Here is a 24,556-nt window from a genome sequence, read left to right on the forward strand (position 1 = left end):
AAGCGGAGGCAGGAAGTAAATGACAGCAGAAGGCAGATGAGTCTCCTCACTCGTCCAGCAGCCTGGCTGGCAGCTCAGGTTCTTCAGCACGGAGGTGCAGAGGTGCGCTGGACACGCCAGAGGCCCAGCACCTCCGGGGTCGTGTTTGAGGCCCTGGAACTCACGGCAGAAGAGGGTTGTTTTCTGGAAAGTTGACCTGTACACGAATATCTCATTTCCCTCCGGTAAACTGTTACCTGTCATGCTTATTTTTGTGGTTGTAGTACAGAAGGAGAAAACTGGATGGTTCTGTCGCATATTAGAGTGACCCTGTGGGTAAATGGGCAAGTTCATAACTTTCTGCACAGCTGCTTAATTTACACGAGTCACGAATGAAGGAGATTGGCTCTGTGCAGTAGGCCTTTCTCAGTGGCCAGCGAAAGGAACACAGTTCCTAGATCCGCCGGGGAAGGGGTGTGTGCTTGTTCACATGCAAGGGACAGACACGGCGGGAGTGGAGCTGGCCTGAGCGTCCTGGGCGTGCCCTCCCGGTCAGCACAGGGTCCAGGTGCTCTGTGTCGTCCTCTTGCAGGTGGGAGGTCTGCTTCATGGGAGGGGGAGCAGTCACCCCTGCGAGAAGGAAAGAATACAAGTGTTCCCGCCTGGGTCCGGTAGGTGCACTGATAGGGGAGGCAGTCGAGTGCAGGCAGAGGCCTGGCCCAGCCACCCGGCAGATGCCCCACCTGCCTGCTGGCTCCTGCTGTCCCTTTGCTGCATGGCCCTGTCTCCACTGTGTCATCTCAGTCTCTGCAGGACCATGGGCCTGAGCTCAAAACCCACAAGCACATCCATACTAGAAAAGGCTTTTCATGCACAAATGGCCGCTGCCAGGAGGAAGGTGCTGGTAAAGTCAGAATCACACATGCCAGCCTCCAGGGCATGGGATTAATGGACTGCTTTTAACCCTGTAGTCCTTGTTTACAATGACTATTCCAGATTTTTTTTTTTCCGAAGCAGGCTCCACATCCAATGTGGGGCTTGAACTCACGACCGTGAGATCAAGAGTTGCACGCTCTACCGACTGAGCTATCCAGGTGCTTCTGAATATCTATGTCATATTAAAAGACAAAGTGTGGCAGAGTGGCCCGGGTTTGGTCACTGTTCAGTGCACCTTGAGAGTGCAGGGCATCTGAAAGGCCTCCTGGCCTGGGGCAGAGCCCCTCCTCGGCTGGGCCGCGCTGTTTAGGACTTGGCTCCTGACCACGCTTCTGCAGCTCTGGTCTTTCCCCGGCCCATCGGCCAAGGAATTACTTGTATTGTTCTTAGGGCTCACTTGGCTTGCAAGAGTAAGTAAATATTCGAGTAAAATATAGCCACCGTCTTTGAGAATTTGTCCTTAGGACACGGAAATCAGCATTTGATAGAGCACGTTGATTCATTGCCTCCGCCTGCTCCAGGCAGTACTGGGGCCCCGTGGCAGGATGACCACAACCCTGGGGGACTCCGTTTCTTTTTCATTTATGAATAGCTTTGCTTATTTTAATGAGAAAAGTTTGCCCTTTTTTTCCCCCTCAAGCTATTTAAGATGTGTTGCATTGTAGGGCACCTGGCTGGCTCCGTCAGGAGAACACAAGACTCTTGAGCTCAGGGTGGTGAGTTTGAACCCAACGTTGGGCATAGAGCCTACTTTAAAGAAAGAAAAAAAAAAGATTTGTTGCATTCTCTGATGTAATCAGTCCTGCATAATTCTAATATTTGTTACTCCGAGGAAACCCAAGGTTGATTGAAGGAACACTTACCTGAAATTTATGTGAACCATTTGGAGCTTTAATTTTACATAGATTTCACAGTCTCAGGAAAAGTCTAATACTGTTTAAATATATCAAAGAGCCCATGTGTATCTTTCAAAATAAAAGATTCACTGGTGTGTACTGCAGAAATTATTAAGGAAGAATAACACTCAAAGTGACCTAAGGATTGAAAAATAACTCAGGATGCCCAGACACGTAGGGTAAACCACCCCCAGTCCAACCCTACCCTTCTCTGTGAGGCTTTTCATTTTTAGGAAGAATTGGTGTCTTTCAGAAAGCCTTCTAGGTGCACGACACAGAAAAGTAAGATAAGATTCATAAAGATTGTTGTGTTGCCTCTTACATAACGCATTGTCAGTAGACGGTCCTTTTTAAAGACACTAATACGGTAAAATCGGGTTTGGGGTTTTAGAACGAGGCATACAGAGTATTTCTGGTGCAGTAAGGACGCCAGGACTGCTTCCTGCTCGCCGCCCTTGGGTGTTGGCTCGTGACGATATCTGAGTCTCACAGTCTGCCCTGTGTGCACTGGTACACATGGTCGGGATTTCGGGATTTAAGCTTTGGGGGTATGAAGCCTGTGGGTGAAACCACAGACTGACCCTGCGACTTAACTTCAAGTACCTGAGGAGCCGAAATAGCAGGGCAGACTGGACGGCCGGCGCCCGGCCCGTGACTTACTAGCCACACGAGACCATTCCCGGTGCGAAACTATGTTGTTGCCCGTGCCGCACGCTTGAGGCCCTCACAGAGGCTCCTTCACTCAGCCCCGGCTGCAGCTGCCTCTCCTACCCGGTTTTCCTCCTTACTCAGATATTCCTTGACTAGCCTTCCTTGCACACGAAGACTGCTGGGATCGTTCATGTCGGCAATAAGTCTTTAATTCTGCCGGGAGAGGACTCGAGGACACTTTCAGAAATGTCTGAAGAGAATCGCTCCTGCATTCAGCTTGTGTTACGTACGCACGCGCTGCTGAGTCTTTGATGCTGAGTCTCTTGTTATTTGCAGGCATGAATTGCTCGAGGAGGCCCGGAGACAAGGTTTGCCTTTTGCACAGTGGGATGGACCGACCGTCGTCGTTTGGCTGGAGGTATATCTTTCTTTTAACCCAGGTGGAGTACATTCCCATGTGAGCGCGTCCCTCCCTCCGGACGCCGTGCATAATTCCGGCCTTAACGCTTGTCTCCAGCTCTGGGTTGGGATGCCTGCCTGGTACGTGGCCGCTTGCCGAGCCAATGTGAAAAGCGGGGCCATCATGTCCGCCCTATCGGACACGGAGATCCAGCGTGAGATTGGCATCAGCAACCCTCTGCACAGGCTGAAGCTGAGGCTGGCGATTCAGGAAATTATGTCCCTGACGAGTCCATCAGCCCCTCCTACTTCGAGAACGGTACGTGTCTGTAGAAAGAGTGTATCTGCTGTTTCTGCTGCCTTCCAGTTCTGACAGACGCAGCCAGTGTTCCAACTTAAAGGTTTAGCCTTCAAGGCCACAACAGCTTCCGACTGGTGATGGTCAGGTAGTTCACAGACCCTTTCCTGAATGGTCTACAGCCCCTTGGCTGCAGTGGCTTTGCGATATAGAAATAGGAGTTTTTAAAAGCGTAGCGAAGTAACTGTCTCTGATTTAATATGAACTGACCGAAAGTGAAGGGGAGAGAGTTTCGATTCCCCACTTGCACTGTGACCAATGTTTTGCTGTGTGACGTGTTCGGCCCATGGAGGGAGCCGGGGGTCCCGGGCTTGAAGCAGCCCATGAGTTTGCAGGCACACGCTGGGCCTCGTCTGTGCTCGTGCGGTTCTGCTGCACGTGGGAAGACCATGACCGCCCTTACGGAGGGTCCCCCTCATGGAGTGGTCTACACTACTCTGATGAAAACACGGATGGTTCCTGAGAGACAGAGCAGGCCAACCCCTCATTTGTTAAGTGCGGGTTCTTTACATTGACTCGGTCCCCGCTCTGCCCTTGGTCTGCTCCGAGGGAAAACCCGACAAAGAGACCGAGGAGCCTCACAGACGCACTTCTCCGAGCAGCGGGTTAGGGCCCGATTCAGGGCTTGCGGTCACTCTGCACAGAGAGGGGCTGCCAGCCGGCTTGTTTCACTTTGGTTCTGAGGGAAGGAGTCGGAATGAACCGTCCGTCTGTGCTCTTACCTGTGGCCCAGAGAGCTCTGTGCCAGGAATGTTCTGTCACAGCATCTGACCAGGTCCCCATTGCTCGGTTGTCTCTAGTTACCTTGGCCTTTCTAGAAATGAAGGTATAGGGTGGTTTTCCCAAAGTCTTCATACAAACCGTCCAGTGAAGGCTGCTGCTCCTGAGCGGAGTCCATGCACAGGGATGACGAGCCACCTTGAGCAGGGCCCCACACCGTGAGACAGGGTACAGCCCGTACCCACAGGGGCCTGGCGGCCAGCATGGCGCTTTTGCAGGCCTCGGGTCTGCTGTGGCGCTTCAGTGGGGCCGGTATTTTGGCTCCTTGAAGTCACTGGCCGTTCCATTTGACGCACTCAGCCCTGTGCCCTGCCCCTTGCTCCCCAGACAAGGTTGTCCCGTCCACATGGCCCAGTCACTGCGGAGCACCTGCTGGGGACCGTTGTCCCACAGTCCAAAGCTAGACCTGGGGACTGTGCTCTTGTCGTGCTTTGTTTGGGTAAGACTGTAAATGTAGCGAACAAGGGCTGCTTGAGGATCAGCCACAATTTTCAGAAGTACAAAATGTGTTGTTTTTATATTTTACATACCTCAGGTGGTAAGCATGGCAAGTGAAGCGCTAGGAGTTACGGGCTGTTCTTGGGTCACTGACGACACAGTATTAGTCCGGTGTGGTTATTCTCTATGAAGGGGGTGAGCTTGTTTTAACGTTCTGTCATTTTCCATACGGGCATCTAAAATGAAAAGGTGAGAAGAATGGCCTTTGCCTCCACCTGCTCCTTTTATGTGCCTGAGCTTACCTGTCTGCCACCTTTCCTCTTTGTCACTGCTTCCCTTGCCCTGGATGTGGTTGGTCACTGGGGTCACCCTAGACCACAGGAAATGTCTGGTTAACGCATGAAGAGATGGAGACGCTCACAGCCACGCCACAAACGGTCAGTCACAGCCCCGAGCTTGCCCCCCTCAGTGCTCCCCGCCTAAGAACGGCGCGATTCTTGGCTTTTCCTTGGGAAACAAAAATGTCATTTCACATTAAATTGTTCTGATAAGTATTCCCATTAGGTATTAGTTAAACGTGTGAAATGGAATTCTATTTTAGATTTTTTTCAGGAACTTAAAATTGGTAGACGTGCTCTATTTAGAATAGATTTAATTCCTGTCTCCTTTAGGAGAGACCTCAGTTTGGCGCTCGGTCTTCATGTTCTGGCCTTAGTTTTCTCCTTAAATTGACATGCTTGCCATGGGAAATTGGCTCTTTGCATGAGAAATTGGAATTGTTGGTTTTGCATGAGTTTTGCATGATGCTTTGTTTTTTTTTTTTAACTTTTTCACTCAAATCACTCTGCACCTTCCCTACAGTGTTGATTTGCTCGCATCACTAAGCTCACCAATACTAATAGTTATGTTCTTTTGCATTCCTAACCTCGTAACACCAGGAGGATGAGGAGGGAAGCTGGGCTCAGGTTGGAGACTCTCTATAATATACTCTTCACTATATGTACCGCAGCAAAAGAGCTGGAGTATGAAAGCTTGTAATTGATTTTTCTTGACATTTTTAACGTCTTAATTTGTGCAGAATATTGTTGATGACTTAAAGCGTTAGTCAGAGCAAAGCATAGGATTAAAGAGTACGTCTCATGGACAATTTTGAACCTTTCTCATGTGGCACCGTGGCGGTGAACTCTGTGTGACACAGATTACCTCGTTAGCATGTGGCTGTCGCACAGGGTGCCAAGGCTTTGGCAGCTCGGGATACATACCCAGCACCAGAGTTGGCACGGGGACTGTCCCTCCCTGTCTGCGTGTCAGGGTGTACTAAGTGCTGTCCTGCTGTGTCAGTCGGGAGGCTGTCTTACTTGTGGATTCTCAGAAATGAAGCCTCTCCTTGGCAAAACGTACATTCGAATTTTCAGCTTCCTGGGTCTTCGACTCACAAAAAGTTCTGTCACGATTTTGCAGCCCTGATTTGAAACAGCTTGATTAAAAGCAGTGGTTTCCTGTGTGTGATTCTAGCAACATTGCTGCCTGATTTGCTGTTCTGTTCTAGTGCGAAGTCAGAGGCTGCAGGGGCGCGGCCATGCGGTTCTTCCCGAGGCTATTACTAATGGCATCATGTTCAAGGATCTCAAAAGGATAATGGTATACCTAAAGAAAACCAAACTAATATTAAATCTGAATTTTCCTGGTTCCCAGTTGATGGTCGAAACAACTGTTTTCCTCTATTTGTACTCCTAAAATAAAGCCAATGTGACCACTTTTTTAAAAAGCAAGAAGAGAGTGGCTATAATATTCCATGAGGTCCCTCTCTAACCCTTTGATTTAGGCACTCTGTGCCATTGTTCCAGAGAAACATCCTCATTAATCATTTAGCCTGCTCAGGTATCCCTTTACACGGCCAGTAAAGACCATCAGTGGATTAAAAAGGGTGCATTTCGTAATTGCTTAAATGTCAGTGTTTTACATTAAGAAGGAGTACTTTGGCAGCACCTCGTTATGAGATTCCCTGTGTCAGGGCGTGACTTGTAAGGTAAACAAGCTGAACGTTTGCTCTTTGCAGTGGAAACATAAACAAGGAGGAGCCATGCCAATGACGCCAGAATTAGCCCGCATCAGTCTTCAGCGTAAGCCAGGACAGTTTGCACTCCATCCCTCTTCTAGATGGGAGGAGAACGAAGAGGCGTCCTGGGGGCAGGTGCCACCTGCTGCCAAGGGCAGAAGTCGTGCAGTGCGCCTCCCACGTGCTGTCACATGCTGTCACAGGCTCCAAAGCCAAGGGGCCTTGGAGATGTCCTTGGGCACCCAGGGCGAGAAAACACCAAGGTGTGGTCAAGTCATCAGTGCCTTCACTTAGCAGGTGGCATCGGTGTGTGTGCAGAACTGAGCTGCTTGCCGGTGACACCTGGCATCAGCCCTCACATTTCACAGAGGTTACAAAGCCGGATTCTATTTGTGATCACGTCAGTGCTGGAAAAACTAGAGCCTGTGCAGTGGCAGTCCCTCACAGCCCAGGTGTTCTCTGACCATGAGAGATCCCTGTCGTGAGCTTTTTCAGAAGGCTGTGATGGCAGCCCACGTAGTGTGGGTCTCCCTGGCTTTGAGCCTGGTTCCCCCGGGAGCTCACATTATGCACCACTTAAGAAGTGGGACTAGAGTATGTAAAGGGTAAACACATTAAGGAGGGTTCGCTCCCATGGAATTGTCTGTTTAGAAATTTCTTTGCATTTTGTGTCCAATTAAGAATACATAAACAGAGGCCAGAAAGCAGAGATGGAGATTCACACCCTGTCACGTCTGTGATATTGAGAGTGAGGTTTGAAAGAGTGAGAAAACATGACACTGTGACAGTTTTCCAAAAACATGTGCTGCTTTTCTCGTTCACGGTTATTTAGAGAAAGTCGTGAAGCAGTTGTTTTCTGTTGAATTTGAGCATTCTTGTTGAAGTCTGACTCGTTTCTTCTAGCTCGTTTGGTGTAAGTAATAGGTGAGAGGCTGTATTTTCAAGCCAGAGCATCGTGGTAGTTGAGTTACAGTTTCCCAGGGTTCCGTAAGGCAACTACAGAATTCCTGTGACTGCAACTTAGCTTTCTGGGGCTGAAGAGCCTCCGGTACCTTTGTTTGGGTGCTATGTGTGTACTTACAATGTATCGAGTTCTTTTTCATGGCACCAATCTTGCACATATTCTGTTAGATTTATCCCAAAGGATTTCATGGATTTTCATGACATTATAAATGGTATTTTAAAATCTTCCATTTCCAGCTCATTTGCAGTTTTTAGAAATACAGTTAACTTTTATATATTGACCTTTATCCTGCAACTGTGTTAAATTCACTTTAGTTCAGATAGCTAGCTGCTCTGTGTTTGTTTTCTGATACTGATAATCACGTCATCTGCAAATAAAGACAGTTTTATTTCTTTTCCAGCCCATATGCTTTGGTTTCTCTTTCTTGCCTTATCACAGTGGCTGAGAGTTCCAGTGCAGTGTTGAATGAAAGTGGTGGGAGCAGACATCCTTAACTTTGTTCCTGAGTGTAGGGAAAATGCTTCAGTCTTTCACCACTCAGTGTGCTATCAGCTCTGCATTTTTTGTAGAAGCCCTTTATCGGGTTGAGGCAGCTGTCGTCCGTGCCTAGGTGCTGAGATTTCCATGAATGAGTGATGATTTGGCACACACATTTCTCACAACTCTGTGGTTTTTCGTTTTAGTCCTTTGATACGGTGAATTTCTCTGATTTTCAGATATTGACCCAACGTATGTTGCAGGGATAAACCCCGCTTGTCATGGTACCTTATTCTTTTAATTTATTACCAATTTGATTTGCTAATATTTTGTTAAGGAAAATTTGCATCTGTGTCTATGCGGGATATTTGTTGTCTGTAGTTTTCTTGAAATGTGTCCAGTTTTGGTGTCAGGATAATGCTGCTCTTGTAGAACGAGTTAGATATTTCTTTTAGTTTGCTTTTTTGTAATACTTTGTGTAGAATTGGTACTTTTTTCATAAATGTTTGGTAGAGTTCACCAGTGAAGGCATTTAGGGTAGAGATGGAGTATGTGCATCGTATGTGTGTACATGTGTTGGGGGGGGTTAGAGCTCCAAATTCAAGTGCAGGTGCAGGTTACCCGTTTGTTACTGAGTGGCTCTCATAGATTATGTCTTCCATGAACTTTGCGCTGGTTGCTTACAGCTGTCCACAGTTTTCCCATATTACCCTTCCAGAGTCTGTAGGATGTGTACTGATGCTCCCTCTTTCATTCTTGATGTTGGTGATTTATCTCTTTCTTCTTGATCACTCTGGGTAGGGGCCTGTCAATTTCAGTGATGTTTATGAAGATCCAGGTTTACTTTCATCATCTTTATAATGTAAGTACTTAATACTGTAAATTTCCCTCAGGACACTGCTCTCGCTGTGTCCCACAATTAACGAATGTATGTGCACGCTCTTTCTCTCTCTCTTTTTTTTTTTTAGATTGTATATTTTTGAGTAATCACTACACCCAGTGTGGGGCTTGAACTCACAACACCAAGATCCAGTCTCACACTCCACTGACTGAGCCAACCAAGTGTCCCTTGCATGTTAACTTTCATTTAGTTCAAAATATTTTCCCATTTCCCTTGTGATTTCTTCTTTTGACACATGGGTTATTTGGAAGCGTACTGATTCCAAGTATTCGAGAGTTTTCTACATGTGTTTTATTGTGGTTTCCTAATTTAATTCTCTTGAGGTCGGAGGAGATATACTTGGTATGAATTTAGTCTCTGAATACGTGGAGATTTGTCTGTGTTAGAGAATGTTCCACGTGCGCTGCTGCTGGGTAGAGCGCTCTTGTGCCCGTCAGGTTAGCTGACACTGCTGCTGCTTCCGGGCTTCTCCGTCCGTGCGAGCCGGTCGGTTGGCTCAGCGGCGCGGTCAGTTACCAAACTATGGTGGCGGGTTGGGGGTCTCCTGACCATCTCTTCTCTCAGTCTTACCATGTTCATCTCTTCTTTCGATTTGTGTTTTAATTCACTTTTTAAAAACTGATTTTGAAATTAACATGTTTTATTAAGGAAATACAGAAAATAAAGTGTTAAAAAGAAATGAAAGCCAGCCAGAGACATTTTTACTGAGTAGACTTGGATTGAGCCTTCAAACTTGTTCATGAGCCGTGATCGTTCTTTGTCGCTGTATCATTATACAAGAAAACTAGCTCAGAGAGACAGTGCATAACCACAGTTTTATTGTACTTTGGTAAATATGTTAAATTCATTAGCGCAAGTCATAGACTTTTCATGGTATAATTCCTTTTGTACAAAATGTTGTAATTTCAGAGTAAATAGATCAAATTATTTTGAAATTATAAAAAACCGTGTTATTTAGTTTAGCCTTTGCGAATATGTAACAGATTGAAAATCCAGTTTAAAGATTATTTAAATGACCCTGGTGACCTCTTCCTTGGCTTTTCTTCTGAACTGATGTGCTTAATTATTGCAACCAGACCCTCGCCTATGGGGACATGAACCACGAGTGGATTGGCAACGAGTGGCTGCCTAGCCTGGGCCTGGCGCAGTACCGCAGCTACTTCATGGAGTGCCTGGTGGACGCGCGCATGCTGGACCACCTGACCAAGAAGGACCTGCGGGGGCAGCTGAAGATGGTTGACAGTTTCCATAGGTGCGTCCCGCAGGATGGTCCGACGGTTAGCTCTGGGAGTATGCACCGTTGCCGCGCTAACTTTTTTTTTTTTTTTTTTAATAGAAACAGTTTCCAGTGTGGAATTATGTGCCTGCGGAGGTTAAATTATGACCGAAAAGAACTGGAGAGAAAAAGAGACGAAAGCCAGAATGAAATAAAAGGCTAGTATATTATGTGTAGTGGATGCAGCATGTTTCTGCTTCCCATGGTGCTAACAGCTCAGTGACTGCCTACTAAAAAAAAAAAAAAAAATCAGGAGGGGAAAAAAAATTAAAAATAAGTTAAAAAAATCACAAGGGGTGCCTAGCTGCCTCCATTGGTAGAGCGTGCAACTCTTGATCTCAGGGTTGTGGGTTCAAGCCCCACATTGGGGAATAGAGATTACTTAAAAATAAAATTTTAGGGGCGCCTGGGTGGCGCAGTCGTTAAGCGTCTGCCTTCGGCTCAGGGCGTGATCCCAGCGTTCTGGGATCGAGCCCCACATCAGGCTCCTCTGCTGGGAGCCTGCTTCTTCCTCTCCCACTCCCCCTCTCGTGTTCTCTCTCTCGCTGGCTGTCTCTCTCTGTCAAATAAATAAATAAAATCTTTAAAAATAAAAAAAAATAAAAAATTAAAATAAAATAAAATAAAATTTCAAAAAGAAATTTAAAAAATAAGCAATAAAAAAATCAGGAAAGGCTTTAAGTGGAGAAAACTAGTCTGGCATCATTACAGAGGAGGGAGGGATGAACTATGTGCTTCTCAGACCCTCCTCTGTGCCTGCTTCCTTGTGCTTACATCAGTGTGCAGGGTTGGGGTCTCAAGGTAAGCATTTTTCCTGTGACCTCAGACATTTCCTGTTGTGAGGACACATGTCCTCTTTTGTTCAGAAGCGCTGCTGCATAGCACTAGATAGCAACAGAGCAGAGACGCACGGGCCCCCTGCTGTGTGCTGCTTGGTGGAAGTGTGAGAAATACTGCTCTGTCTGTCCAAGGCCTTGAGGGGCCCAGAATAGAACAGCGCGGTTCTGTTCCCGTGGCTGAGGGAGCAGCACAGGGTTCACGTGGCAGTTGGGCCCTAAAGACGGGATGGGAGCCTCTTCTTGGTGTGGGGGTGGGGGGCAGGCAGAGGCATTTCAGGTAGAAAATAGGCTGGGGGTGTAGGGGGACAAGGGTGCTCCGCCAGGAGAAAGCAGATGCTCTTCTCCGCTGGGGAGCTGCCCACCCAGGGGACCTCTAAGTGAGCAGGTGTAATAGTTTGCTTTGAAGGATAGAAGTTAACGACTAAGCTCCAAGTAAAATCTCCCCAAATTTTCAGTATAGAGAAATCACTAAGAATGGTAATAGCAGATGAGACCTATTGACCAACTCTAAGCATATAGCTTAATTGATGTAATCCTTACTACCACAGTTCTGTAAGTGCTATTTTTCATCCCTAGTCTTTACTAAGACAGAAATTAAAGCTAAAAGTATGGCTGAGAGATGGCCCATTTGGAGGATAGTCTAGCCATGATTGATTAGTGTGAATCATAAGAAAAAGCATAAGCTAACATTTGTAATATATATTCTATACACACGTAATATAATACATTTAACATACAAATGTAGTAATGATCTCTAAGTATCTTATGGCTGTGTGCCTGTGTGTGTGTATATATCTGTCCTTTTATCTAGAAAAGGAGGTGGGAAGTGAGATAGGTAAATCTGTTTCATTTGTTTTGTATTTCTCTCTTAAATCTTCACAGTTGACAGAAGCTGTCTTTGAAAGTAACTGGTGATCATCTTGATGCATTTTTACAGGGTGGCTATTTTTAGATCTCTACTAGAGCAAATTTAATAATTTATTACTTTGCATAAATATAAGATCTTCTCCCACCGTCTCTAATATGCTGGAGAATATCTTCCAGTTTCTCTAGTTTTAAAATGCGACAGCAAAAAAGTCTTTGAGATTATAAGTGAGGGGTTCGTGTTCAATTCACAAGGTGCCCACCTACAGTGCCAATGCCTCTGATGGGAGAAAAGTATTTCAGAAGATCAGAAGACCTGAAGTCTGCAGGGGGGGCACGTTCCTACGTGGTGGGGTGGGCGTTCAGATTCTTGGTGTGTCCTTTTCCAAAGCCTGGGCCCCCGTCTCTCTATTCTCTAGAAACTCCGTGTGTGTAATAATTCCTTGCTCCAGGGTTTACTCGAAGAGTGAGTTCCAATAGGACGGTCTCCATTGGACAAGCCAAGGGCCAGGACGGCAGCACACGCGTGCAGCAGAGGCCATCTGCCCACCTGGCAGTGCCCCCGGGCCCGTGCGGCTTGTGGCTCGTGTCAGGAACTGGAGGCTCGGAGCCTGCGGGGGGTTCTTTATCCTGTTCCGGGGCGTACGCGGTGAAAAGAGCTTTCTGCAGCCACTAGGAGCATTGTTTTCACTTGTCTGCAGATGTGCTAGTTTGGAGTAATGATCGAGTGATTCGCTGGATCCTATCGATCGGCCTTAAAGAGTACGCCAACAATCTCGTCGAGAGCGGCGTTCATGGCGCACTGATAGCCTTAGATGAGACCTTCGATGCCAATGCCCTGGCACTCCTGCTGCAGATCCCGACGCAGAACACGCAGGTGATGCCGGCCGCGTCCGCACCCCACCCTCTCACCGGCCCTGCACTCCGCGTTTGAGTGGAGGCAGAGAAAGTATAACCAGACCCCCCGCTGGCCAGTCCTCTCTCCCCCTGCCTCATCCATGATGCGGCGGCTCAGAGCCCACAGTGCTTGTTAGCTCCTCCTCGTCTCTGCCTGTCCTCCTTCCATCTCCCGGTGCACACAGGAGTCCTGGAGTAAACAGGGTATGGGATGCCTGCATCCACGCCGGTGCTCGTGGCAGAGAAGAGGCAGGCGCTCTTACTAAAATGTGCCAGATGGAAGTCTCAGGAATTCGTTTTTGATTTCCCCGTGTCCTTCCTTTTGACTCATGGGCTCATTGGAGAATCAGGAATTTTTTATTCCTGTAGAACTTGGATCTCTTTTGCCAGTACCCTCAACCTCCCCACCAGCAGCGACCCCCACAGCACGCTTAGATGATGCCCCAGGAGCTCACGGCTCCCCACCTCCAGAAGCCCGGGAATGGGCTCCCCGTTAAACCCCTGACTTAAAGTACACTCTCATGGTTCAAGGCATTCATCCCTTGAGTCATTTTTTTTTTTTAAGTCTTGGTTTAAAAACAACTGTGATATGCTCACATCTTTCAGATTAGATTGATGGAAGTTTTGGGGTGTTTTATTATTTCAGGCTCGTGCTGTCTTGGAAAGAGAGTTTAACAACCTTTTGGTCATGGGGACTGACAGAAGGTTTGATGAAGTAAGTTTTCAACCTAATGATTTTTAAATTTGCATTAAATGTAAATTATTATATTTGGGGGCTCCCAGCTAACTCAGTTTGGTAGAGCATGCGACTCCTGACCTCAGGGTTGTGGGTTTGAGCCCCGCGTTGGGTATAGAGATTACCTAAAAGTAAAATCTTTAAAAATAAATAAATAAATGTAAATTAGTGTATTTGTAGGAGCCATGTTGTCTGGATAACTCCTCCAAATGTGGAGATAATTTTACTTTGCAAGTTAAGCTTTGCTCTTAATTTATTAACAAATGGGCTATTAAGAAAGCATTATTTTCACTAAGATGGGTAGGTTTGTGAAAACCTTTTGATACTTTCAAAAATGTTTTTTTGCATCATAAAGCATTGGTTGCAGCCTAGGAATAGAGTCTGTAAGTTGTATTTTGGGAAAGCCGGATAACTCACCCCCATCCAGGGCCCCTTGTGCTCTGGCGGAATGTTCCAGAAGTTCATTTACAAACGCAGGACATGTTCGTTTCTCCTCATACGAAACCATGAACGGGTACTCCCACACCGTTACGTGTTACTGTCTCCATTGCCATGCGAACACTTGAGTGTGGCGGGAACAGGACACCTGAAGGGGCACAGCTGGCTTGTCCCAGCCTGAAGACTGTTTTGAAGACAAAAACGTAGTGTCTTACATGGCAAGAAGGTGGTTTCTACAGGAGAAGAAGTGACACGTGGTGGCAGACAGAGGAGCACAGCCAGGTGGCCCCGGACTGTCCTGATTGTGCCCAGCTGGGGGTCCCAGCATGAGTGCGGCCCTGCCTCCTTTTATTCCCAGCAGTTCCCAGTCTGGGCAGTAAGTCCGATGGTAATCAAGATGGGGTTAGATACGTGTGAGCAAAAACGCAGTGACGTGGGCATTTTAAAGGACCGGTAGCTTTACCGTGTGTTTTGTCCTTTTTTACAATCAGTCTTGTTTTCTGTCCTTTAATTTACCAGGACGATGATAAAAGCTTTAGGAGGGCACCTTCCTGGAGAAAAAAATTTAGACCAAAGGACGTTCGGGGCTTAGCTGCTGGGTCAGCAGAGACGCTCCCTGCAAACTTCCGGGTCACTTCATCCCTGTCCTCGCCCTCCATGCAGCCGAAGAAGATGCAGCTGGACGGTAGGTGACGCGCGCCCCCGGCCACCTGTCAGCACGAGCAGTGTTTGGCTGGACACTAATCACAGTCCAAGATGGCCTCTTTAATATGTAACAAGGCGTGTGGCCGCTGTTGCATGCTGAGGTTTAAATGCTCTAAACTTTATCCTCACGTCTGTGTATCAGTGTTTAGTAGTGATACAGGTGGTTTTTACGTCCTTATCTGGTTGGATGTCAGCCTGCTCTTCCAGCTGATGAAGCTGAGCAGCGTGCGTCCTCCGAGCGCCGGGGCAGCCTCCACACTCGCCGAGACGTGTGCGTGTGGCGCCAGGGACTCTGCCCTCGGAGGGCAGCGCGGGGGCTCTGCCCCGAGGACTTCTCTCTGTGCTGGAGGAGTGACTGAGTCCGTTGTGATTAGCACAGCCTCCACCTCCGTCCCTGCTCTTATTGCCCGTGTCGTTACACGGTGTAAGAGGACGGGGACAAGGGGAGCCCGGGGTGTCCCCCCAGAGCGTGGCAGATCCTGTCCCATACAGCGGCTGTGTGGTCGCTGTGTCAGATCAAGCACGCGATTACCCTGGACAGTCCCTCTGCTTCGAGACCACCGCCAGTGAAGACTTGGCCATGGTCTGCGGAGGGACCTCCCCGCTCTGACCGTGTCCCACTCAGTGACAGGATCAAGGGCCAGACTGGCTGGGCTGCAATCCGGCTCTGCCGTAGGAGGCGCATGACCTTGCGCACTGTGCCTCAGTGTCCCCGTCTATAGAGTGCTTGTCGCACTAGTGTCTTCCTCACTGCTGGCTGGTGTCCGGAGCGTCCCGAGTGCTTTGTGCTGGCCGCTCGGGCCCTGCAGTCGTAGGCCTGTGGCGGGCGGCTGCGCGCTCACGCGGTGGACGTGGCTAGAGAGGCTTAGGGAGGACGTGGCTGTAGAAATTGTGCGGTGCGGTTTTTACAGTTTTCCTGGCGTTAGCTCTGCCTGTACAAAGGATTGTGACTTCTGCTCTCACTGCCCATATAAAAACCGGAGAAAAGTAACTGATACAAAGCCTTTGCTGAGCCTTGAGCGAGGGAGGCTTGTTGGGCAGCATTTTTATTTTTAAAAACTGCATCTCTTTGTCAGACTTCAATAATATGCTTCACGAGGGAAAAACCCAACTTTATGAAAAAAAATAACATTTTTCCTCAAGAAGCCTGTAGGTAATTTTAATGGATTTTAGTTGGGACTTGGGACTTGGGCAGTCAGCCTGCTCTCCTGGTCTCCTCACAGCTTCATGCTTCCTTTCACAAATAACGTTTTCCTTGTTACAAATGTCCACAGCGACATTTGGATTTCAGTTCAGGTAAGTGAAACGTAAGGCTAGAAAAAGGCGTAGGGAGCACAGCCCATGGAAGGTGACCTCCTACCCGCGTTGACAACGGAGGCCTAAACCCGGCCCAGTGGGCGTCTGGCTTCTGAAGCACGAGGCTGTGCGGGGGCAGCCGCAGGCCCCTGGCCCGGAGCGACGGCCCACGGTCGCTGGCAGCACCAGCGCGCTCCTTGTGCTTTCCGGAACCGGGGCCAAATATCGATAAACGTGTTGCTGGGCTGCCTGTGGGAAGACGGAACTTGTAACCGGGAGCAGTCCGCAGCCGCTGCAGATTTGGAAAACCCTAGTGAGCCGTGGGGGGGCGTTTCTCGAGATCAGGAGGGTAAGGCCGTCCTCAGACAGAGCAGGCATCGGGACGGGCACTGGACTCCCTTTAGCGGGCTGGTGACGCTCACGGTGCCGCTGGGCTGTTCACCTCCTGCTCTCCTTACAGAGAGGATATTTAGGGCTAAAAGAAAAGTCTGGAAAAGTCTGTAAATCTGGAGGCTTTACAGAGAAACAGAGTCACCGTGTTCATAGTTGTTACTGATGCAAATGTGGCAGAATTGCTTTCCTGTCACCTGCTGCCCCTGTTGCTGTTGGAGAAGGAGCTCCCAGGGACCCCGGGCTGCTTGGGGGCTGGGCACAAGCCTGCTTGGTGACTCGATTCCCCTCCTCTGGCTCCTCCAGTCCCCCTCGGAAGTCCCCCGGGAACCCATCCGTAGGTGCTCCTGTGGGCTGAGTGTGTGTGTGTGTGTGTGTGTGTGTACTTGTGCCGTCGCGCGGCCTCTCAGACTAACTGCACGCTGTGTTTGCATGCCTCCCTCGTGGCTGTCGGAGCAGGCAGCGTGTCGGGACCGCAGAGGCTGGATTCTGCTACGGTCAGGACTTACTCCTGCTGATGCCGGTGCAGGTGAGTCGCCAGGAGAGCCGGCCCCGGCGAGCTCCGGGGCCCGACCAGCATGCACGCACAAGCCTCTCCGCGCCCGTGCCGCTGGTGTTGCTGTTCCGTGTGCTTCCGCTTCACAGGAAGAGGCTAGTGTGGCCTTGGTCTTTAAGGGAAAAATGTATTTCCATTCTTAAACAGAAAGATGCTGGCTCCCACATCTGCTACTGTCCTCCTGGGGGGAGAGGCAGGAGAGCAGAAGAGAGTGTCACCTGGCTCTTAGCTGACTGTCCCCAGCAGCTGAAGAGCACACGGTGCACGGTCTGTCGCGCCTCCCCGTCGGCCTGCACCTCGTGTGACTCCCCGGGCCGCTGCTGCTAGCCGGCCTGGTTTTAAAGACACGTTCTGGAATGAGACAGGCCCCAAAGTATTCAGTTCCATGAGACAGTACCACTGTGTGACACTGATAGCCTTTCAATCGAGGGATTGGGTTTTTTTTTAAGATTTATTTATTTGAGAGAGAGAGAGAGAAAGCGCACTCGCGGGCGCCTGTGAGCAGTGGGGGAGGGGCAGAGAAAGAGAGAATCTTGAGCTGACTCCATGCTGGGCATGGAGCCCCAGGCAGGGCTCAGTCTCACGACCCTGAGATCACGACCCAGGCGAAACCAGGAATCAGACGCTCAACCAACTGAGCCACCCGGGTGCCCTAAGAGGTTGGTCTGTAATGAACAAAACAGAAAAAGAAAAAACAGCTGCATTGCCATGGGAGGGGCTGAGTTTGTGGACTGAGATTTCGGGTGCAGGCCCAGGAGCCCGGCCCTATTCTCCCTGCTCTGAGGGCCCGGGGGAGCGTTGCTGGCTCTTGCTCTGTTTTCCTGTCTCAGCCAGAGTATCTGATTGGTGGGGGCGCCCAGCTGGCTCAGTCGGAGGAGCACCCGACTCTGGATCTCGGGCTCGTGAGTTCGAGCCCCACGTTGGGTGTAGAGATTACTTAAAAATAAAATCTTAAACAAATAGATATCCTTTTTAAAAATTAGTAACTTTTACACATAGGCCAAAATGAAGTCAATCAAAGAATTCTCATTGATAAGCAGAATGCTTGATGTTTTCTCTAACTTCTCAGAGGGGCCAAAGCGCCAGCAGTGGGGGAGGTGTGCTGGGACCCACCTGGGCCCGAAGTTACTGTTCAGTTGGCTTGTCTGAAGACGGATTCTTTTGTCTGTTTTTGTTTTCCAGTTTACCCGCACTACTTCTACAGATGACGATGCCGCGTTTGGACTCAACAAAGACTACATTTTAAAATTCAACGGAATCTTTAATCTGTTAATACTTGTTATATGGACCCTGAGATATTTTATTACAGAGTTTTTAATTAGCAAAAAATTCATGAATACCATAGAGAAAATATTTTAGAATTTAATGTTTCTTATATTTATGTAAACTTATGACTTCATTTATATAGTACTTACTTTTTCATGTATATCCAGGCTATAAATATCCTTTCGAATCAATTCATGTTCTTATATCTAATTTTAGTCTTTCAAATGAATGTACTGTAATGCTTGTATGTATAAATCCTATGAACAAATATAGGGCTTTTGTAAATTGTGCATTTATTGTAATTACCATTGCTTAATTTGTTATTAATAAACCCTGACAGAGAGAAGGATTTTACCACATTTGTAAAATCATCGGGAGACAGCGTGTGTTATCAGAGAAAGCGTAGCTCTACAACAATCATTTTGAAATAAGCAGACTTAATTTCAAGCAGTTGTTGTATTTTAATGACTGACCTTAACTATACTTTTTCTAGGGAGAAATGCTTTATTCCACAGTGTGAACAGATTAAAAATATCTGGTGTTAAATATCAGCTTCTAAACAGTTGGACTGGAAAGCTTATCAGAACACTATGAAAATCTCTTAGGACCGGCGAGCTCTCTGTAGCCTCGCCCTGGTGGGCTCGGGCAGCCTGTCGCGGGCCGAGGACGCTGAGAGCCTGGGCGGGGGCCTGGGCGCCCTCCTGGTGCGGAGCTCGCAGGCGAGAACTCTCAGAGGACCAATCAGGAAGCACTGCCCCCCAGCTGGGTGCGCAGGGGAGCGGAGGGAGGGCGCGCCTCCCGGAGATAATGTAGTGCGACCCTAACAAAGGCCTTACTGTTCTTCTGTAAATCATCTTTTTACATTGGTTTGTAAACATGTTTAAAGAATGGACCTAGTCGTACATTTTTAGATTTTGATGAGATAGCCACTTTGAGTTGTAAGTAGCAAATAAAACTCTTCCTTTTTACTTGGCATATTAAAACGCCAGCCAGAAACGGGGCAGATCACGGTGCGCTATTTATTATGCAGCTGATTCATAGGTAGAGACGGCACGTCTTTTTACATTTGGTCTCTGCTTTTAATTTACTTGTACAATTCACTGTTACCGTTCTGTTTTTCTATTAATCTTTTGTGAACTTCCTGATTGTGTAACAAAGTATGTACAGTCTACTTTTGAACTATTTTTATCACAGTATTATTTATTGCTGTCTTTCAATACAGTACCGAAGCATTTTCCACTGCCAATAAAGAATACCGAGAACCAGCCACCGCGGCCTTGCCGACTCACTGCGCGCCTCCCTGCCGCGCGGGCCCACAGGCGCCACGTGTAGCATCGGGTGCCACCCGAAGGAGGGCCGGGTGTTTGTGCCCTCGGTGCCGGGGGCGCAGAAACTCCGTCTCGTTATCCCGCTGGCCGCCCCCAGGCCCAGACAAGGCGATTGTGCGTGTGCGTGCGTGCACACCCCTGTTTCCCGCCTCCGGGCCGTCCTCCGCGCGGGCTTTCCTCTCCTGCTGCTCTCCTCGCACGGTCACAAGACGGTGCCCAGGGCTGCGTCCTTCTCTCGCTTGGCCCCCGGGATCCCGCGAGGCTGCGGCTCCAATAGCTCAGACCAAGTCCCCAGGCACCGGCCCGGGCGCAGCCCACCCGGACTGCAGGGCTGGAAGGGGGTTCCCCGCGGGTGTCACAGACGGGTGTCACGAGCCGTGTTCTTTCTGTGGGTCGGTCCGGCCCATCTTGCGCCTGTCGGGGCGCGGTTGGGTTCTCTGGCGTCTTCCCGCTGAGCACCTGTGCGGGCTGAGTGTTCGTTCTCAGCGGAAGCCGCCTTTTCTGCCTTTGCTAGTTCGCAGTGTTAGGGGTGGGATCTGGAACAGTGGAGCGCCTCCCTCCCTGCCTTTTTAATCTCGTTCCGTTTTCCCTGACCACAGCCGGGCAAGCCTGGAGCATCTGAAGCTTCTGGAAACAAACCCAACTCAAGACAGATTCATTAAGGTGCAGGTGTTTTATTCAAACTTCACTTGGTGATTCCAGTTATGCCTAAAAGGCAAATGGTTGAGAAAGGGAGCGGTAAGCAGATGTTTGGGAAGCCCCCGCGCCCCCGCTGAGGACCCTCCCGCCCCACCACTACCCTCCCAGCTGCTGCTCCGAAGCTCCTCGTTCATGTTTCACATCGTGGGTTCTCCGAGCAGCTGTGGGTTTGGCTTTTACTCCTCACTCGGCGCTAACCCTGTCTGCGGGAGCGGCGGGCGTGCCAGCGCTGCCGCCGTCCCGACGCCACGCGCTTCATTTCACGCTGTCTCCCCGGCTCCGACACGCTTGTTCTCGTCGGTGTCCTCAGCTTAACTCCCTGGGGAGAACGAGTCGCCGTGCCGTGGCTATTTCTCGTCCTTGCGCTGGTGCCGCCCCATCTTCCAGCCCCGCTGCTCGAAGCCAGCGCTGCCTGCACCCCACCCGGCACCGGCAGGAAGGAGGCTCCGGGGGAGGCTGCGCCCCATGGCTGCCGCCTCCACGCCGTCCTCCTGGCCTCTCTCACCTTCTGCCTCTCCTAAGAACACTTGTCAGGGGCCGCCCGGGGAATCCAGGATGGTCTCAAGCTCCCTCGCGTAGCAGCATCTACAAAGACCTCTTTTCCAAGTGAGGTCCACTCATGGGTTCTGGAGGTGTGGACGTAGGGTATCTGCCAGGCAGGCACCGGTCATCCCGCCTCGCCGTTGCACGTTTCCTCCGGCGACATGGGGGTGGAACAGGACTCACCGAGCTCACAAAAGGGCACAGGGAGCGCGGGGAGCGGTTGAGCTGATATTCGGGGAGCAAGTGGCTCGGACCCAGCCGGGAAGAGATCGGAGGCCTGTAAAGTAAACCAGGGGGTCCCTGGCGTGCAGACCCGTTCGCTCGTGGCTCTTCTTGGAGCTGGAGCGTGCAGAGCATCGCCCGCCGCAGATCGGTGGGGGCGGTGGGGGCGGGGGGAGGAGGGGAGGGTCTCTGTTCTATGAAAAAGCAATTTCAATAACCACCTGAAGGTCATCATGGAGGACCTGCTCTGGGCAGCCGCGTGGAGGTGCGGGGAGGGGGGACGGTGATGGCCCCGCTAACGGCCCCGGACGCCCAGGCCCCCCAGCTGCCAGCTGTGCGCGCTGTGTCCGAGCCTGCGGGAGGCCTGGGACCACAGCTCCGCTGCTCACACACGCAGGCACGTGGGGGGCCCCCCGACGGGTTTCGGGGCACACCAGTGGAGACGGAGGTGTGGGAGGGCACCCTGACTTCCCCATGCGGCCGCTGTTCCGCGGCCGGGCCTGAGGTGGGGCTCATCTTGAATATTCTCAGTGGGTCTCCCCACCGTCTTCCGAGGAAGCCAACACAACCCCGTCCTCTACTCGCCACAAGGGGCGGCCACCAGCCGTGGCCTCCTGGCTTCTGCTCCACAGCCCTGAATGCTCTCCTAACATTACGCAAAAGCAATTTTTAAAATTTTTTAAATAAAATTTAATTAAATTAAAATTAAAATGTAAATTAATTTGAATTTTTTAAATTAAACGAAAGCAGGGTCACGGAGGAATCGTGACGTTACACAACCTATAGGGCTGAAGAGATTTGAGTCGTCAGTTCTCCATCACCGTATTTTCTTTTTAATTTTTAATTTTAGTTTAAGACTTTAAGCAATCTCCACACCCAACGTGGGGCTCGCACTCATGACTCCGAGATTGACCAGTCGCACACTCCACCAATGGAGACAGCCAGGTGCCCCTCTTTTAATGTTTTTTTTTTTGAAGATTTTATTTATTTGCAAGAGAGCGAGGGCACAAGCATTCCTCGTGAACGTGTGGGGTGCTTTCTTACATGGCAGCAGATGCCTGGAACCCCGTGTCCCACACGAACTGTTCCAGGTTCTGCTCTGCTGCCCTCTATTTTGTATGCTGTCTTTGTCCCCGGGAAACTGATTTCATAAGCTGCTGAAAGATCGCCATCTGCTGTGGTTTTTATCTGCTGCGATGTGAAAATCCACCCCAAAACTTAGTGGTAAAAAAACGATTCACCGTTTCTCTTCATTGGTGGATTGCCACGCCGGGTGGGCCCTGGGCTGGTCTTTCCCAGACTCCCCCACATGCTGGGGGCCCCCGGCTAGTGCGGCCTGCAGGCCGGGGAGCGGGGGGGCTCACTCACACCCCACCGGGCTGCTTCACGGCAGCCCAGCCTCCAGATCAGAAACGGAGGGGGCCACAGGGCCAGACCCCTTGACGTTGTCCACAGAACTGACACCACATCACTTTCTGCCACATTATATGGAAGAGAACTGCTCCCAAACCCGCCCAGCCAGGATTCGAGAGGCTGGAGACACAGAGCCCATCCGTCTCTGGACAGGAGGCACCACAAAGACATGCGTCTGAGCCAGGCACGGGGTTCACGCCGCCCCCAGAGGGTCAGAGGGCCACAAACGGACTCTCCCCCCAGCTCTCCAGAAGGAAGCTCCCGCAGCACCTTGGCTTTGGCCCCGCGAACCGACTTTCTGACCTCCAGCCCCCAGAATTCTGCGAAGAAATTGGTGTTCTTAAATTTCAGCTGCCACATTTGTGGTCATTGGTGACAGCAGCCAGAGGAAACTGACCCGCGTTGGTGGCCATTTCCACCCACAGTCGGGGGACCACACGTGGGTGTCCTTAGGGCCCCGGTTCAGAAAACAATGCACACCATCCGCCGTTCTGTTCCAGCCAGCGAGCTGCGGGCTCCGCGGCCACGGCCCCTCCCAGCACAGCCGAGCGCCCGGAGCTGAGCTGCCCGTGCCCGGTTAGTAGGGAGGACCGGCAGGGGGCCCGGTGACTGCTCCAGTCCCTGCTGCGCCGCTGCCATTCCGCCTGTGTGGCAGTGCGGACACCGGGTGCTGTCCTCGGCGCGGCAGTGACCTTCACGGCCTTCCCGCACAGGCGTGAGGGCGGCAGGTGCGTGGCTTCAGCTCGGCCCTTCGCGCTGCTCCCCACTGCGGAGGCTCACCTCGCTCTCGAGCGTGGCTGCACGTCTCTGCTTTTCAGATTCCAGTTGTATCTGTCATCGCCACGTGGTCAGCCACACGCGCTCCTGAGGGACGGCCATGGGGCAGCAGGTCGCAGCCACAGTCGCTTGTGCCGCCCTCCTGCTGAAAAGTCTCCAGGAAGCTCTGGTTGGCCTCACGGGGCAATGGAAGCGATAGTACCCAACTCGCCGAGAGGAAGTAGGTACGGAGTTGCTTGAGGGGTGGGGGCAGGGGGAACAGAGGGACTGCTCATGAGTGGGGTTGCTTTTGGGGAACAAAAATGTTCTAAAATGCTGTTGTGGTCATGGTTGGACCACCCTGCGACTACACTAAAAAGCACTGAATTATACAAAACTACGCTGTCGGGACTTGGTGAGAATAGAAAGCCGCTGCACAGCGAAGGGAACGCTCAACAAAACTAAAAGGCAACTGACAGAACGGGCGCAGATATTCGCAAATGACATGTGATAAAGGGTTAGTATCCCAAACATACAAAGAACTGATACAACTCAGCAGCCCAAAAGCAACCCAATTTTAAAAAGGGGTAGAAGACCTGAACAGACATTTCTCCAAAGAAGACAGGCAGGCGGCCAAGAGACTCCTGAAAATGTGCTCAACATCACTCAGCATCCGGGAAATACAGATCAAAGCCACAGTGATACCGCCTCACAGTGGTCAGATGGCTAAAATGAACAACACAGGGGCCCCTGGGTGGCTCAGTTGTTAGTGTCTGGCTTCGGCTCAGGTCATGATCCTGGGAGCCTAGGATTGTGCCCCTGCTCAGCAGGGTGTCTGCTTTTCCCTCTCCCTCTGCTGCTCCTCCCCCCCTCCACTTGTGCTGTCTCTCTCAAATAAATAATCTTTAAAAAAAAAGACAAGATCTTGCCATTTGCAGTGACATGGATGGAACTAGAGAGTATTATGCCAAGTGAAATGAGTCAGTCAGAGAAAGACGAATACCCTATGCTCTCACTCATATATGGAATTTAAGGAACAAAACAAATGAGCAGGGGCGCCTGGGTGGCACAGCGGTTAAGCGTCTGCCTTCGGCTCAGGGCGTGATCCCGGCGTTGTGGGATCGAGCCCCACATCAGGCTCTTCCGCTATGAGCCTGCTTCTTCCTCTCCCACTCCCCCTGCTTGTGTTCCCTCTCTCGCTGGCTGTCTCTGTCGAATAAATAAATAAAATCTTTAAAAAAAAAAAAAAAAAAAAAAAAAAAACAAATGAGCAAAGGGGGGGGACAAAGACAAAGAGACTCTTAACTATAGCGAACAGACTGATGGTCACCAGAAGGGAGGTCGGTGGAAGATGGGGTGAAGGAGTGCACGTGTTGTGATGAGCCCCAGGTGATGTATTCACTCAGTGTATCATACGCCTGAAACTAGTATTACTCTGAATGTTAACTGGAATTTAAATAAAAACTTTAAAAACAATTTAATCATACATTTTAA

At 50.0% G+C, this 24,556-nt stretch overlaps 1 protein-coding gene across 2 annotated transcripts in view; it reads left to right on the forward strand.

Annotated features, from left to right (window-relative positions):
* Positions 1-18,759, forward strand: part of PPFIA1 (PTPRF interacting protein alpha 1) — an 86,184-nt gene extending 67,425 nt beyond the window's left edge. The window contains exons 20-28 of one of the 2 annotated variants that reach the window (XM_040639595.1): positions 2,799-2,880; positions 2,980-3,180; positions 9,915-10,090; positions 10,175-10,272; positions 12,519-12,694; positions 13,361-13,429; positions 14,408-14,573; positions 16,739-16,808; positions 18,018-18,759. In XM_040639595.1, the coding sequence (XP_040495529.1) occupies positions 2,799-2,880; positions 2,980-3,180; positions 9,915-10,090; positions 10,175-10,272; positions 12,519-12,694; positions 13,361-13,429; positions 14,408-14,573; positions 16,739-16,797 (1,027 nt within the window). In that variant the 3' untranslated portion in view covers positions 16,798-16,808; positions 18,018-18,759. The remainder of the gene's footprint in view (positions 1-2,798; positions 2,881-2,979; positions 3,181-9,914; positions 10,091-10,174; positions 10,273-12,518; positions 12,695-13,360; positions 13,430-14,407; positions 14,574-16,738; positions 16,809-18,017) is intronic. The other variant, XM_040639596.1, reaches the window with a different exon arrangement.
* Positions 18,760-24,556: the final 5,797 nt, after the last annotated feature.

Source organism: Ursus maritimus, unplaced genomic scaffold, assembly GCF_017311325.1.
Source record: "Ursus maritimus isolate PB19 unplaced genomic scaffold, ASM1731132v1 scaffold_23, whole genome shotgun sequence".
Lineage (NCBI taxonomy): Eukaryota > Metazoa > Chordata > Mammalia > Carnivora > Ursidae > Ursus > Ursus maritimus.